Here is a 15,713-nt window from a genome sequence, read left to right as displayed (position 1 = left end):
CTGTATATTTCAAGTTGACTTAATTTTTTAAAATCAAGAACTGTTTATCTTAGTGTGAAAGACAAATCAGTGAGACAGACATATTTGCAAGTCATATAACCCAAAATAATCCAAGCAATATATAAAGAGCTCCTACAAGTCAAGAAGACAGCACAAAAGACAAGTGGGCAAAAGCACTTGATCAAACACTTCACAAAAGGAAATCCAAATAACTACCAAACATCCTCATCAGTAACTTGGAAAATGCAGTGTAAGCCAAAGTTGAAACCACTACACTTCCATGAAACTAGCAACAGTTATAAAGTCTAACATTAAGTGTTGGCAAGGTTGTGGAGTTACAGACACTCTCATAGGCTCCTGATGGGAGCGTGAAATGATGGTACAGTTGAAAGCACACATACCTTATTGCTCGGCATTCTTGCACAGAAACCACAGGCTTTAAACAACACTTGTCATGACTGCAAAACAGTATAAACATACTTGTATATTCAAGAAACAGTACAACACAGAAATAATGAGCTATCATGACTACCAGCAGCATGGGAGAATCACAAACGTCATGACCAGCCAAACAAGTCACAAAAGAGAGTGACAGCTCAAATGCCTTCATACCCAATCTGAACCAAGTAGAGATGAGTGCTGTTGCTAAACGGACATCCATAGATGGTAGAACTGAAAAGCGAAAAGGTTGTGTCCATAAAGCTTGGGATTCTGGTCACTTCCAGCTGGCAAGCAGCCAGGAGGGCTTCTGGGGGCCGTTGTCTTTTCCTGCTTTAGCTGGGTGTTGATTACATGGGTGATTGTTCTATAGTTATTTTTATAAGTCTATAAATGTTTTATTTACTTTCTGTATGTCTGCTACATTTCAGAATTTTGAACACATGAAGAAGCTCATTATGTACAGATATGGACCAATATCCAAAATATGTTAAAGTGAAAAATAACATGCAAATGGTGTATATATGCTATCATTTCTGTCCAATTTTTAAAATAGGACGCATGTGTTATTTCATTGCAAGTGTATTTAATGCCTCTGGAAGGTCACAGTAGAACCTGGAAATACTGTCTCAAGGAAGGAGAGCCGGGAATACTTTGTGAATGTTATCCATTCAAAAAGCAAAGATTTTTAAGATAACAAAAGTTTCTACGAAGAAACAGCTCCCTCTCAGTCCTGTCTCCCCAACACCAAATTCCGTCAATCAGGGACAAGAATGTTACCAGGTTCTTGTATTTTTCTGGAGGAATTCTACCCAAATGCAAGTAAATTTAAGTATGTATTCTTCCAGGCCGGCCCAGTGGCTCAGGTGGTTGGAGGTCCACGCTCCTAATGCTGAAGGCTGCCGGTTTGATTCCCACATGGGCCAGTGGGCTCTCAACCACAAGGTTGCCGGTTCAATTCTTTGACTCCTGCAAGGGATGGTGGGCTGCGCCCCCTGCAACTAACAACGGCAACTGAACCTGGAGCTGAGCTGTGCCCTCCACAACTAAGACTGAAAGGACAACAACTTGACTTGGAAAAAGTCCTGGAAGTACACACTGTTCCCCAATAAAGTCCTGTTCCCCTTCCCCAGTAAATACGTATATATATTCCAAGCCCATTCCCTTTTGTTTTTACACAACTGGCAGTATCCTGTAATAGTATGTTGCACCTTGCTTTTTTGACTTAACAGCAAGTCTTGGAAATGTGTCCCTATCAGCATTTACAGCCCTTCTCTGCTCTTAGCTGCCTAAGTATTCCATTAGAGATGTGCCATCATTCATCTCACCCATCCTGGACAGATGGACCAACCACGCTAGAATGGATAACTTTTCCAAGTACAAATGCCCTGGGTGTCTGGGTGGAGGGAAGTGAGGTGGAGCTGGGCCTCATCCACACTACCAGGGGTCTGCCTTTCACTCAGAGGGGATGGGAATGGTGGGAGTGTTCTGAGAAGGCATTAAATCACATGGATTTAGTTCCAACGGGACCTCTGTGGAGAACAGTCCCAAGTGGGGCAAGGATGGCAGCTACTGCAAGAGTCCAGGTGAGATAAAGGCTTTGGCAAGAAGTGGTCAGGGTCACATCTGTTAACTAGGGAAGGCTGGAGGACGGGGGCGTGGATGCCAGGAGTTCTACGTTTGTGTGGAGTCAGCCCCTGGAGGCAGGGCTCCTGCCTGACCCCAGTGGGGGAACTAGGAGGCCCTTAGTCCTTGGCCACAGAGCTATAGAGTGGGGACAAGGAACAAGGTCCTCTTCTCTAAACAAGGTCCCCACGATGGCAGGAATCAAGGGATCGCCTCGATGCTAGATCCTTGGCCCCTGGCATAGTGGCTGCCACATAGTAGGTAAACAGGAAACATGTCAGGAGCCATAATGTGGGTTCCCTCCATCTGAGCCTATTTCTGTATCTGTAAAGTGGGGATGACACCTGCTTCATGGGGTGTCAGGGGCACTTGGATGAGAAATGGCCACCCCACAAGTGTATATACATGGGTATATGTAGAGGATGCCAAAAAAAGAAGTCCACATTTTAAGAAAACTGTTATTAAAATTGTAGTAATATATACCAAAAGATATGTGTATACATTTTTTTGGCACCCCCAGTATATACACACACACACACCCTCACACAGATGGAATAGTCCTTCCAGCGTTTGTTCTCCACTGAATTACTCAGCACTTGCTATATTCAGGCCATCCTCAGCCTCTTAATTTAACCCCCTGAATTCTGACAACACAGGTACAGAGGTCGTTACTTGCCCAAGGCCACACAGCTAGTGGCAGAGTTGGTGTTATCACAGGTCCTGTGATAAACACCTCCAGGCATTCAGGCAAGGGGTCAGGGAAAAAAGGAGAACCTTCTTTTGACAGATCAGGGAACACCTGAGACAGAACTGTAACACCCTAAACAAGAGGCAGCTCCAGATGGGAATGTCAGAGGCAGTAAGGCCGGAAAGAACTGATGCGAGTGGAGAAGCGTGGCCACACCCCACTGGTCGTCCGAGGGACTGCAGTAGACCAAGGAGCAGGTGAGGGATGGCTGGAAGGATGGAGTGCTCACACCCAGTCTAGCAGTTTTGTAGAAAGTGGGCTGGCCAGGTCCTTAACCAAGAACAGGCTGATGACATGGCTGCTGGCTTACGGGAAGCCTGGGGCTGCCACCTCCCTGCTGGGTGACTTGTAGGGGCTTTAGTACCTCTCCAAGATGGGGATAGCACCCCAGTTGCAAGGCCTCACGAGTTCCATTGCCTATTTAGAAATGGGCACTTTTGGCAGCTATGGCCTAATTCTAAGGGCTCTGCCCACCCCTCAAGTCCTAGGACACTCACTTCACTCCTGTGGGGCTCCTTGAAGGGCTGTAAGCTGCTCCAGACCAACAGCAGAGGGCCCACCTGCACTCTTCAGGCTAGGCAAGGACTGCTTCTGAGCCGGCTCCCCAAGTTCCTGTCACAAGTGTTCAGGCTGCCCCAGGAGAAACAAAGGGACTAAAGGTGGGGTCCACAAAGACCTGGATGGTAAACACATCCACCTTCTCAGGCCACACCACACACCTATAAGAGGTGTGCAGCCCTGGGTCTACATTCCCACCCTAGATCATGATCAAAAGTAGGCACTTAGGGTCTTTCTTAAAGCTTTGTTGTATGCTAGCAGACTGAGTTTCTGATTCTACAGGGTTTTTTGTTTAACCTGCACTTTGTAAATGTCCCACTGAAGTCATCTAAGGTGCTGAAATGTGAGGATTTACACCAGCCCCCAGCCCTCAAGGGGGAGGTCACCTGCAACAGCTGTGGCTGGGCTCCCTTCCTGCGCCAGGTCCTGCTCGTACCCACGCGCTGCCACCTGTGGTACCAGTGGTTAGGTGGAGCCCTCTCCCCCAGCCCAGGTGTTCTGGGACACACACTCAGAGCTAGAGCATTGGAGCCACACAGAAGGGAGGCCCAGGCGAGGTGGTTGGAGAAAGATGGCCGACACTTTATGCTTTATTGCTTTGGGAGGGAGGTGCTCAGGAGCTCTTGGTGGGGCGAGCCCGCTTCCTCTTCAGTGTCACCGGCTTCTGGCTGCGCAGGATGGCACTGGCTCTGCGGATGGCGGCCATGCGCAGGTCTGGACGGTACTTGTTCTTGCGGATCATGTGCCGGATGCTGCTGAGGGTGGCCCGGGCGTTCTTGTTGATGGTGGTCCGCACATAGGAGGTGGCTGGCTTTCGCTGGCCTGGTGGGGGAGAGCGGGAGCCCCAGGGGTCAGTCGGATGGCCTGGCCTTTAATATACCTTCAAAGTGGCAAGGGTGCTATCGCATGCCAAGAGCAGGAGCACCTCAGCTGTGAGCCTGGGCAGCCAGCCCCACTTACACACACTGATTTGCAATTTATGGGACACTCATAGTGACCACCACAGGCCAGGTCCTGCCCTGGACACTATACAGGCATCTCATCACTATGTCGGAGACACAGCATCCACCACCACCGCACTTTATAGAGATGGGGCAGACACAATGAGATGAGGTCTTCTGTCCAGGTCACACACAAGAGAACTGGAATGCAGGCCGCCTGACTCCAGGGGCAGTGATGGTGAGGCTGGCACTCGGCACTGTGTTGGCCGGAGAGTGAGCATTCAGCACCCTGCCCCTCCCTCCTGGGCCTCTGGGCACCCCTTCTGTAACAAGAGTCTGAAATGTCAATGCCAAGCTGAGGCCTGGCCCTGAAGCTGGAGGACAAGGAGTCACGGTGTGCTGAGGGTGAGAAAGAGACCTCACCTGTGCATAGTGCAGTCTGGACTCCAATGCCCAGGACTAAAAAGAAACACCCCCTTTCTTGTGCCAGAGCTGATGGGGGCCCAATTGGAGTCCTGTGCTCCTGGTTTCCCCCAAGAGGCCAAGGACCCCTTGCCATTCCAGGGGCGTGACTGAGTTGGTTCCTGACAGGAAAGGCCACCCAACAATCCCTAGAAAAGGGAACTTTTTAGAACCTGACACACCACAAGGATGTTCTCAGGAGTGCGGAAACCCGAGAAGGTGGGTAACACCCCTCCACGGTTTGCAGGTCTGGGGCACTGTTGACACTGACCAGGATGTTGGGCACCGACCCCAAACAGAAGCTGGTTCTAATCAGAAACCTGGGAAAACCTCATTCCTTTCTCTTACAAATCCCAGCAAAGACCAGAAATGAATCAACTGTTAATAACCCTCCAGAGGCCCTGCCTCCAGGACCTCCTTTAAAGACACTAAAAAAGCCCCTCCATGCCTAAGTTTATGGAGGTGGGTTGCTCAGGACTCCTTGAGTCCACACAAGCAGAATGAGGGTCCACTTGCAGGTTGTGACCCAGCCTGTCACTTCCTACAAGTGGAAGCCAGGGGAAGTTTCATCTATTTGTCCAAATTTTCCTATTGCAGTGAAATGGAAGCATCCACCTCCACCTGAACTGTTTAAAGGTCTTAACCTGAAGTCGTTTGATCACGCACCCTGGCTCACTACATACAGTTCAGGTCCTATTAATTTCTCTACTTCACACGAAACTAAACAGGTTAAGAGACCTGATCAGCTCCCACAGACCATGGGGTGGTGGTAAGGGAAGTGAGCTTCCCAGAACATCCTCACTCCAGGAATCCTCCGATTCTGTGGCAGAATTACAGCTCCCTGACGCGATGGGGGCCTGCCGTCTGGGCCAAGCCAAGGGAAATGCTCACCAGATCTCCGCTTCATGACGACCACCACACCTTTGCCATCGGCTGCTGGCTCCACGCCCACCGTCTTGCGGTGAATCAGCCCGTTGTAACGGAAGGAATTGCGGGCCTTCAGATTATTGGGCTCCTGGGAAGAGGGGGGGGGGGGCAATGAAGAGGGAGGAGATCCTGCGATAGCGAAGTGCCTCCCTCAGACCCAGGCATCCCGACCCCCACTTACGGTGCTGTATGTCTGCTTGTTCCTTTTGATCAGAAAGCTGGAGCAGTTGCGCACCACCATCCATTGCAGATGCGCAGACATGGCGACAGCTGCGGAGAAAGGGGTACGGGAAGATGACAAAGGGAGCAGCAGGCCGACGCCAGGCCCCATGCTAAGACAATGCCAAGAGGGAACCTGGCGAATGGGGCAACCTGAGGGCAGGCAGCACTTAGGAATTTGCCAGGCGGGGCTGGGCGACCTAAGGCTGAAGTCAGGCGCCGAGGCTAACTGCAAGAAACAACATGAAAACCCACAGCAACTTCGGGTAGCGGAGCTAGGCGGCAGCTAAGGACGCAAGGGACGCAATGGAAGAAACCGACAGAGGCAAACACCGGGCAGCTCGCGTGAGATGCGGCCATGCGGGGTACGGAAGGCCTCGGCTCACCTCCTCTCGTTGCCACAGCCGGAGACGGAAAGAGGAATAAAGGGGGCGGGAGAATGCCTTTAATACCGACACGCATTTCCGTTTCCTCTCTGGGCACGAGCGCGCAGTCGCCTGACCTCCGCCTCCTTTCGTTCGCCTCCGAAGCGGCTCGATGACGTTCGGCTATTTCCGCAAGCCCGTCGCATACCGCTCGGGAACCTACGGAGCTCTTCGGCTAGAGACCCGAGGGCGTGTTTTCCGACGCGCATCGCCAACGTTCCAGGGACCTTCGTGTTTACGAAACTCCACGACTTAGTTTCCGACCGGGTCCAGTTCGAGGCCCCAAATCCTCTTCGTCAGCGTCCTCTCCCCTGTATTGCTCACCCAGTGCTTGGCACAGCATGGGAGCCCAATAAACATTTTAGGATTTATGTTTATGAATGAACATGTGAGTGCGTGAAATACTTAAGCCTAGCTTCGGAATCCTCGGGTGCTTTCGGTCGTCTTCGTAAGCCCTCGGCTATTCCCGACAAACACACGTAGGCCCGCTCGTGCACCTTCGGACCTCTCCGGAAACGCTCTTCGGAGGATGTGGCCGCCTTCCCTTAGGGCCCATGTCCGGTTCGGGTCTGTTCGGACACAATCGGTCTCCATCCGGCTACATTCAGAACTCTTCGGCTTATCCCGGCAGACCTTCGCAGTTCTGGTCTCCAGCCGGCCCCGATCCAGTCCCGGAGCTGTTCAGGGCTTAGGTAAACGGAAACTTCTCGTAGACTGCCACCCAGGAGTGTGGATTTCCTCTAAGTGCGAGTTGTTTGGAAGAGATTTGCCTGGGAAGCTCTTGGTTCTTTTAAGAGTCCCATACCTGTTCGTCCAGCCCCTTACCAATGCCTCTCAGCTTCCGTCCCCATTCTCCCCTTGAGTCCGCTAATGTCACACCCGTAAAACTTCCTGAAAGTTTATTTACTGTTAATTTCGACCTTTTTGTTTCCAAGGTTATCTTTAAGGGGCAGGAGCCTTGCCTGATAAATCTGTGTCCTCGTCTCATCAGCACAGCGCCTAGCGAAACCCCTACCGAACAAAGGAATGACAATGTCTTACGTTACCTCCATCAGAACACCCTGAATCTGATGGTGATGTCAGAGAGTCCTGTGAACAGTCCACATTTGTGCCCTCGGTTCATTCGCTCGAGGCACCCAGGAAGCCACAAGGGACGGGTAATGAGAGAAACCTCAACTGCACAGAGCCCCGTGTTTCTTCCCTTAGAGTACCTAACCTGACTGCTCTAGGGCTACTTACCTGCGTCCCACAGCCACTTGGGGTCCAGGGCCTTGTCTGACCCTTGTTTTTGACCCCCACTATCCCCACTGTGGGTTCACAGGGGGGCCCCTGGAGGCGGGCTAAACAAACAAGGCCCTGACTTCCACAGGGCCCTGCCCTGCCTCCATTAAAGAGCACTTGAATGTTGACCAGGCGTTGCTTCCGCTCCTTGGGGTGCAGGGGCGCTGGGCCACCCTATCCCTGAGGGCCAAGCCCTGCACAGAAACCCCGGCCAAGGCGCCCGGAACCGGGCCCGTCAGCACCCGCCCGGCTCAGGTGACCTGGCGGGCGCCGGGCACACCTGGCGCCGTCCCCTGACCCCGCCCCTGCCCGGGCGGCACCCGGAACGCTCTCTGCCCGAGCCAACGCGGCGAAGCAGGGCCATGGCGGCGGCGCCAGCGGCGTGCGCCTCGCAGGGGCCCCCGCCGGGGGCACAGTCCCCGCCGACAGGCGCGCCCGCGCCGGCGTCGGGCCTGGGCCGCTGCCGGATGGCGCTGCTACTGGCCGTGGCATTGGACGTTGCGGGCATGGCGGCACTGCTGACCGGCGTGTTCGCGCAGCTGCAGGTGCGCGGCCGCGACTTCGGCGACCTGCTCATCTACTCCGGCGCGCTTCTCGTCTTCCTGAGCCTGCTGGGTTGGATCCTCTGGTACACTGGCAACATCGAGATTTCGCGCCAGGAGCTCGAGCGCGACTACGGCCTGCGGCCCTCGGCGCTCGCGCGTCTAGCACGCAAGCTCTCTCGCCGCTGGTCGGCACCAGCCTCCACCGCCGCCGGCCCGCGCGCGGCGCCCGGCTCTAGGGGAGCGCGCCGCGCCGCCCGCGCGCCCCTGCCGCCCGCCTCTGGCTCCCGTCGCGTGCGCTTGCAGCTTGCCACGCTCGAGGCCGCGCCCGGGGCGGCAGGCACGGGCACCGAGTGAGCCCGAGGTGAGGGTCCGGGGGTGGGGCGGGGAGAGGGAAGGACTGCGGAAGAGATGGAGCGACCGAAGGGAGAGAGAAGGACTGCGGGGGAGATGAGGAAGGAGAGATTGAGGGACTGTGGGAGAGATGGAATTAGACTGGGAAAGATGGAGAGATAGAGACTGAGAGACAATGGGGAGAAAGGGAGGGAGGGAGGGAGAGAGGACCAGGTCAAAATTTCTTCTCAAAGGAGAGAAGCAGAGACCCAGAGGATGGAGAGAGATGCAGACTTGGGAGAGACAAATGAAACCCCGCCCCCCACCGCGTAGGGATGGGAAAGTCACTGTTAGCTTGGAGGTTCCTCCCTGCACTCCAGTCCCTAGGCTCACCAGGTCCCATTTAATCCAGTGTAACTGAGTCTCTGAAGTCGCTACTTTTACCCTCCCCATCCCAGTGTAAGACACTGCGGCCCAGAAAGGTGCCACCTCTTGCCCAAGGGCACACAGCTGGGATCCTCCTTACAAAAAATCTAAAGAGGGGGGAAAGAGTGGAAATCACTATCTGAAGCAGGAGAGTGATGACAACATACCAAGATGCAGGAAAGGCTCATTCCTTCCCCTTTCTCCTTTACCTTCTATTTCCTTTCCTAAACACACTCTCCCTCTGCTCAAAGACCTGCTGTGGCTCCCCATTGCCCTCTGGTTAAACCCAAGCCTCTCACTGGCATGTGGGCCCCCCATGTTTCAGACCCACATCTCCTGCCTTCTCTGCAGTCATGATGACATCCCTCAGTCCCTAGACAGGCTCTCACCACAGTTGGCTTCCACTGCCTTTCTCTGGGTCTTCATATTGTCTGAATTACCCACTATGGCTTGTATCGCCATGTGTTGTGTCTTTGTGTGCTGGTACTGTCTCTCCCACTTGAAAGGAGCCCCTTGAAGATAAGGCCTGGGTCTCTAGTATCTTTAGTCTCAGCACTGCCCAGCAAAAATTCAACTCAGGAAATCAGAGGTTGATGATTTGTGGGTGGATGGGTGATAGACAGATGGATAAGTGATTGGCTAGATGGATGGATGGCCTGGTTGTTGGGTAGATGTAGTTGGATTGATGGATGGGTGGATGGATGGATAGATGAGTGATGGGTGGGTAGATGGATTAATGGATGGATAGCCTGGTTGATGGGTGGATGTAGTTGGATTGATGGATGGGTAGGTGGATGGATGGATATGATTGGATTGTCGATTGATAGATGGGTAAATGGGTGACTGGCTAACTGGTTTGTACAGATGGATAGATGGATGGATGGATGGATTGGTTAATGGGCAAATAGATGGGTGGAACAATGGATGGATGAGTGACTGAATCAGTTTCGTAAGAAAGGATAAACAACTACATGCATGGGTGAAGCATGAAGTAACACAAAATTTGGCATATAATGCAGAAATAACCACCTGTGGTTAAAATTGCCCCTGAAGGGGGCAGCCGGTTAACTCACTATGCTTGGTTAAAGCATAGTGCTCTTAACAACAAGGTTGCCACTTCGATCCCCACGTGGGCCACTGTGAGCTGTGTCCTCCACAACTAGATTGAAACTACTTGACTTGGAGCTGATGGGTCCTGGAAAAACAACTTACATAAAATTTTTTAAAAAGTTAAAAAAAAAAATTACCCCTGAAAATCCTTACCTTGCCCAGAAGTCTCACACAGCTGGGTGGACCTTCCCTGCTGGAACCACCTGGAACCACCTGCCAGAAAATGGCCCAGCTGACTTGAGTGTATGCCCCTTTTAGAAGGAAAAGGGTCCTGTCCAGACAAAGGACTCCTCAATGGTAAGGGTGAGGTCCTTCAAGCACTTGAATTTTAACAGAGGGACCCAGAGGCCTTCGCTCTGATTGCACACCTCTCTCTCTGGGACCAAAATTAGTTGAGTGGCCATGCAGAGCCACTCCCATTCTTTGTCCTTTCTCTCCTCTCTTCTTTGTTAGTCTCTGCCTGTCTCTCTCTCTCTCTCAGTTCCTGTGTCTCCCTCTTAGTCTCTCTTCCTATCTCCCATGTCTTTTTGTCTCTGCATATATCTCTCCCAGTCTCTCATTTCCCACTTGTACCACTGGATTCCAATGAGTTAAAGTCACACGCACACTGCAGCAAATCAGAGCATAGAAGAGCCAGTGAGCAAGTGTGTGAGTCAATATGTGAGGGGCTGAAGCAGGTCACTGGGTGGTGGGCACAGGGAACAGAGGGTTACGAGTTCCTGAGCAGCTACTAACCTCACCCTCCCTCCTGCAGATGAACCCAGGACTCCACCTATCAGGACCCAACTGAGATGTGTAGCTGCCCTCGATATCATCTGGCCGCCAGGATGCCTACCTGTGCTCCCTCTATGTCACCTGGATAAATGGCTCTGCCTCCCAGCTCTGCTTGTCTGTCTGGGAAAGGGATGGCACTGGGGCAAGTGTGAGCTTGCTTGCTTCTTCCCAGGCCACATCCACAGAGGGGTCACCCATGTCCTTGGGGGACCCAAAGCCCCTGGGGACATAGGAGCCCAGCTTTATGCTGGCCTCTCCCAAAGGGTGTTGAGCCGAGACCCACACTCTCTGTTCAGACCTCCCTCTGCCCAGGCCCCTCTGTTAGTTTGGGGCCCTCCAAGAAGAGGAGGGACAAATTAGACTTGCAAAATATTTACTGGAGGAAAGACTTATACAGTGGAGGTTGGTGCGGGTTTGGCACTGAGAAACGAGAGGGGCAAGGAAGGAGGGGTGGGCAGGACAAGTGTTGAACTGGAACGTACTTCCAAGAAAATTTCCACTAGCTCACTAGGGGTCTGAGAGTTACATCACTTGCTGGGGGAGGCACAAGTCCTGCAGATCCCCGGCCATGCTCAGACATTGGTGGGAAGCCTGTCAGATGCAGGTGGGGAGGCGGGGAGCGCAGTCCCCTTCTGGGGCAGCAGAGGCTGTCAGGCAGTGGTGCTCCCTGCAGGAAGAGTGCTGAGGGGCACCTCCCCCTGGCTGCAGCTTGTCCCACCCAGCCTAGTTCAGGCATCCCTCAGCCTAGCTGCCCTCAGTCCCATCAGCCCAGGCCACCCCCACTTAACCCCCAAATCCCTCATTTCATACCCCCTCAGTCCCAATACCCCATGATCACAGCCCAGTCTCCCTCAATCAGCCTGCGGCCCTCATCTGCCCAGGTCCCCCTCAGCTCAGATCCCTCCCGCTTACCCCCAGACCCCTCTCATTCTACCCGCTCAGCTCATAAGCCCCATGATCACAGTCCAGCTCCCCATCACTCACCCCAGGACCCCTCCCCAAACTCTCTCTCTCTCTCTCTCTTTTTCTCTCTCTCCCTGCCTCTGGGTCTTATCTGCCTCCTGCTCCCATGGCTCTCAGAAAAGAGATCAAATGTCTGTGTGCTATATCTGTATTGAGGGGTCCCCCCAGGGGTGCCCCTAAGCATCATCCTCCCCCCCTTCCGTTTCTTCACCCCCTTCTGTCCCTTCCCCTTCAGTGGCTCCTGAGATATCCAAGGTCCCCTCCAAAGGCATGGAGGCTTGCATGCTGCCCATGGATGCCTTCTTTTCGCTCAGAGTCCCCCGGTCCTTGGATAACAGAGACACAGTCCTGGACAGGTTGCATTTGCCCTGCAGGAACTCAGGCAGGTGCAGCATATCCCGGCGCTTGGCCCACCTGGTGGGGAGGGCACATGCTCAGCCTCGGCCTATCCACCTGCTCCTCTGGGGGCAGGGCACCCTCCCAAACCCCAACCCCACTCACCAGACCAAGCAGATGCTGGAGATCAGGACAAGGAGGCCTCCACATGTCCAGCCCAGCGCCCACATGTGCTTCCTCCGCATGTTTTCTGAACAAAGTTTGGAGATTTGAGACCCAGGGGTCCCAGCTACAAGCCCCCACCCCAGGGACCCCAGTTTCTACTCACCATCCGGCCGCTGGTGATAGCAGACCCCATCTCGGTAACAGCATCGGAGACGCAGACAGAGATTGGGGTTTTCCAGCGCTGCTTGACCCCCACAGCTCTCCCGGTCCCATACATCTCCCTCACAGCCTGAGGACCGACCGTGAGCAGCAGCTTCATCACAGAGTCTGGCCCCAGGGACTCAAGAGAGCCAGGGTCCCAAAGCCGAGCTCTGAAGGCTGACTGTAGTGCTTGCTCTGTATGGGACTCAGTCCAAGACCCAGCCCCTCTATCAGACCCAGAAGCCCAGGCCCCCAGCCCCCTCCTCACTCAGATCCAGAAGTCCAGGTCTAGTCCTTCCTCCCTCACACCCAGGAGTCCAGGCCCCCAGTCTCTCCTCCCTCACACCCAGGAGTCCAGGCCCCCAGCCTCTCCTCCCTCACACCCAGGAGTCCAGGTCCCAGCCCCTCCTCCCTGCCCCCCTTCCTCAGACCCAGGAGTCCGGGTCCCTAGGTCCTGTCCCTGAGGACTTAGGATCTAGCCACTACTCACTCCACGGATAGAAGAACCCCTGGATTCCATTCCCATCTGTGAAAGAAAAGAGAAGGCATTAGTGGCTGAGGAGGCCCCCTGTTCAGCTGTCTGACCCTCTCTTCCGTGTCCCTCACCTACTGAGCCCTGTATCAGCAGGAAGAGGCTCAAAGCTGGGATCCCAGAGCCCACCATGTTGCCTCCCCAGACACCTGGGTCCTCTGTGGGGAGAGACCTTGAAGGCCATCCCCCTAGCAACCAGCTTGGCCCCGCCCACCCAGCCCCCAGTGTTCTAAGTTCTGTTGCTAGGGAGCCCTTTAGCAATGTGGGAGAAGGAAGGTGGGGGGGGGGTCACACTGGCCTGGTTGCTAGGGAATTGCTTTCTTAGCAATCAGGTGGAAGAGGCCTAGGGGGTGGGGTGGGGGCCTGGTATTAGAAGAGCCTCCTTAGCCACCTGGGTGGAAAATGGAGGGGGTCTAAGGTCTCTGTTCCTTACCAACCAGGGACATGAGGCATAGGCACCCAGAGTCCTTGCCAAGGAATCCCTTTGTTAGTAACCTGAGGCCTGGGAGCAGCTCCAGGTGGCCCAAAGTCTCCTGAGACCTCATTGCCAGGGGTCTTTCCCCTAGCGACCAAAGGCAGAGGGCCCTTGGGCTCAGAAGTCCTCACTGAGCCCCACTGTTAGGGACACTTCTCTGCAACCAGGGGATTTAGGAGGGCAAGGAGAAAATGGGTGGAGCTCGGGCACTTGCTCAGGAGTCCCCTGGTCTCAACAGCATTCCAGGCCTCCCAATGGGGAATGGCCACGCCTGAGCCTTCAGGGGTACAGCGAACTCATGGGAATGGAGACCCTTCACCTGCCTAGACCTCAGTTTCCCCACCCAAAAATGGGTAAAGGGGTTCAACTGGAGATCATCAAACTCCCTGCTTGGTCTTTTCCAGTAGTGGGGCTGGAGGCTGACTTGAGCTGGGTTGTGAGGTACTTCCCAGTTCACCCCATGTGACCCTCCACTCAACTTTTCAGCACAGTGAGGAGGGGGCTCAGTTCTCCTGGGGAGGCAAATCTTTGTATCCAGACTCCTGAGTCTGAGGGAGGAGGGGGCCAGGGACCGGGTCCGAGGGCCAATGTCCAGCAGTCCAGACCCCATTTCTCAGGAAGCTTTGTGAGGCTGACTCCATCCTGCCATCTGTAAACATCCTGGTGGGAGCTGAGTGGGCCCTGGACTGCCTCCGTCAGAGATGACACAGGTCAGAGGGGGCTCGGCAGGGGGCCGGGGGTGGGGGTCAGTGGGGGTTATAGGGCTGAGTCCAGGCAGCTGCTGACCATTTCCTGTGTCAACATCATCTGGACCTACTTCCAATTCCCCAGATTCCTCAGGGATCAAGAAGGGGGTGGGGGGCGGGGCTGCCAGGCCCTGGACCGCGGCTTGGGACTGGGGGGGCCCCTGCCGTCATGGCCCTCACCGCTAATGACAGGTTTGGGCTGCCTCTGCGGCCCGCCTGCCCCGTCACCCCCCAGAGGCCAGACAGGACCCCCCAGGGACAGACAGACGGACACACACACACACATACACACACAGCCTTGGACCTGCTGACCTCACACCAGCCAGCCCCACCTTGCCCAGGGGCCAGCACATGAGCAAGAGCCCCAGGCTCCCTCCTCATGTCCCTGTGACATCTCCCGCCTTGTCTGTGTCTGCTCAGCCTCGGGCACGGAGTCTGCCCCCCCACCCCATCTTTGTCTCTCAGCCTCTGAGATTGTCTCAGTATCTCTAGATTTCCTTGCTTTTGCATCTCTGTCTTCCTCACATAGGGTCTCTGCTCAGTCTCTGTTTCTGCTTGTTGGTGTCATCTTCTGTCCTTGTTTGAGACTCCCAATCCTGCCACTCATCCTCTTTACCTCTCTTTCTCCTTCTTGCCCTCCTTTCCACAGAAGTAGCCCGAGTGTCCCCACCCTGGGGAAGACCCAGGAGTCCTGAGCAATTCCCTTGCCCCATCCTGCACCCACTCTTCTCCCTCAGCTTCCTGTGGCCACCTGGTGGAAGATAACCCCATAGCTCCAGAATGAGGGCTGAGGCATATGGGGGGACTAGCCTTAGCGCAGGACCAGCCCCAGACTCCTGTCCCCCAACAGAGCATGCCCCAGATGGCCACACATTTGTCTCTACTTTTCTGGAAACTAGGGTTTAGGGCCTGGACTCCTGACACCTGGGTCTGAGGGAGGAGGGGGCTGGGGCTCTGGAATCCTAGGTCTGAGGGAGAAGGCCCTGGGTCTGAGGGAGAAGGGGGTCTGGGGGCTTGACTCCTGAGTTTGAGAGAGGAGGAAGTTGAGGGGCTTGTACTCCTGGGTCTGAAGGAGGAAGGGCTGGGGGCCTGGACTCCTGGTCTGAGGGAGGAGGGGCTGGGACTGGACTCTTGGGTTTAAGGGACTGGGAGACCTAGGCCTGGCACCCCAGGGTTCCCTGTAGGTGGAAGGGACTGCCATGACCAGATCCCTATTGTTGTTCTCAGGCTGGCCGGAGGCCCAGTCCCCATCACCTCAGGCCAGTCCATCCTCCAGGCCAGTGGCCTGAGTCACCTTGGCTGGCCCCACAGGCCTGGGGGGGGGGCTACGTCAGTTCTCCCCTCACTGACGCAGCCTTGGGCCCCTCACACTGACTCAGCCGGAAACAGGCCCCCCAAGGGGCGGAGACCCAGTGGTCAGAGTGGGTCTCAGTGGGAGCAGGAGCTGGGAACGGCCCCTGGGGGGCCTGGAAGGGGTGGCCATGA

The 15,713-nt window shown here is 54.8% G+C and overlaps 3 protein-coding genes across 5 annotated transcripts; 1 reads left to right on the top strand and 2 right to left on the bottom strand.

Moving 5' to 3' along the window:
* Window positions 1-3,931: 3,931 nt before the first annotated feature.
* RPL28 (ribosomal protein L28) lies at window positions 3,932-6,450 on the bottom strand. Of its 2 annotated transcripts, none has more exons than XM_019710933.2 (4): window positions 6,306-6,450; window positions 5,882-5,970; window positions 5,665-5,788; window positions 3,932-4,192 (listed from the first exon to the last, which is right to left on the bottom strand). In XM_019710933.2, exons 1-4 carry the CDS (start codon window positions 6,379-6,381, stop codon window positions 3,984-3,986), a joined length of 498 nt encoding a protein of 165 aa, XP_019566492.1. In that variant the 5' UTR covers window positions 6,382-6,450; the 3' UTR covers window positions 3,932-3,983. The 2 variants fall into 2 exon arrangements, with proteins under 2 accessions (XP_019566492.1, XP_019566493.1); XM_019710934.2 differs by having other exon boundaries at window positions 6,175-6,306.
* A 176-nt stretch (window positions 6,451-6,626) lies between these two features.
* TMEM238 (transmembrane protein 238) lies at window positions 6,627-10,915 on the top strand. 2 transcript variants are annotated; one of them, XM_019710935.2, is made up of 3 exons: window positions 6,627-7,036; window positions 7,280-8,531; window positions 10,791-10,915. In XM_019710935.2, the coding sequence occupies exon 2, from the start codon at window positions 7,988-7,990 to the stop codon at window positions 8,522-8,524; it is 537 nt and encodes a 178-aa protein (XP_019566494.2). In that variant the 5' UTR covers window positions 6,627-7,036; window positions 7,280-7,987; the 3' UTR covers window positions 8,525-8,531; window positions 10,791-10,915. The 2 variants fall into 2 exon arrangements, with proteins under 2 accessions (XP_019566494.2, XP_074172151.1); XM_074316050.1 differs by having other exon boundaries at window positions 6,627-8,531.
* A 1,034-nt stretch (window positions 10,916-11,949) lies between these two features.
* On the bottom strand, window positions 11,950-13,797 carry TMEM190 (transmembrane protein 190). Its single transcript, XM_019710925.2, has 5 exons — window positions 13,082-13,797; window positions 12,966-13,001; window positions 12,438-12,563; window positions 12,275-12,359; window positions 11,950-12,187 (listed from the first exon to the last, which is right to left on the bottom strand). Exons 1-5 carry the CDS (start codon window positions 13,137-13,139, stop codon window positions 11,950-11,952), a joined length of 543 nt encoding a protein of 180 aa, XP_019566484.1. The 5' UTR covers window positions 13,140-13,797.
* Window positions 13,798-15,713: the final 1,916 nt, after the last annotated feature.

This window comes from Rhinolophus sinicus, linkage group LG11 (assembly GCF_036562045.2).
Source record: "Rhinolophus sinicus isolate RSC01 linkage group LG11, ASM3656204v1, whole genome shotgun sequence".
Classification (NCBI taxonomy): domain Eukaryota; kingdom Metazoa; phylum Chordata; class Mammalia; order Chiroptera; family Rhinolophidae; genus Rhinolophus; species Rhinolophus sinicus.
Note: the sequence above shows the minus strand (reverse complement) of the source record. Positions and strands in the feature narration are given on the sequence as shown.

Excerpts from the sequence above, each read along its gene's own strand:
- RPL28 (XM_019710933.2), bottom strand. The coding sequence starts at position 6,381 with ATGCGTGTCGGTATTAAAGGCATTCTCCCGCCCCCTTTATTCCTCTTT. Across the intron at positions 5,789-5,881 it reads ACAAGCAGACATACAGCACC|GAGCCCAATAATCTGAAGGC; the intron begins GTAAGTGGGGGT and ends CCCTCTTCCCAG. Across the intron at positions 4,193-5,664 it reads CGTCATGAAGCGGAGATCTG|GCCAGCGAAAGCCAGCCACC; the intron begins GTGAGCATTTCC and ends CTCCCCCACCAG.
- TMEM238 (XM_019710935.2), top strand. The coding sequence starts at position 7,988 with ATGGCGGCGGCGCCAGCGGCGTGCGCCTCGCAGGGGCCCCCGCCGGGG.
- TMEM190 (XM_019710925.2), bottom strand. The coding sequence starts at position 13,139 with ATGGTGGGCTCTGGGATCCCAGCTTTGAGCCTCTTCCTGCTGATACAG. Across the intron at positions 13,002-13,081 it reads GCTGATACAGGGCTCAGTAG|ATGGGAATGGAATCCAGGGG; the intron begins GTGAGGGACACG and ends TTTCTTTCACAG. Across the intron at positions 12,564-12,965 it reads GGGGTTCTTCTATCCGTGGA|GCTGTGAGGGAGATGTATGG; the intron begins GTGAGTAGTGGC and ends GTCGGTCCTCAG.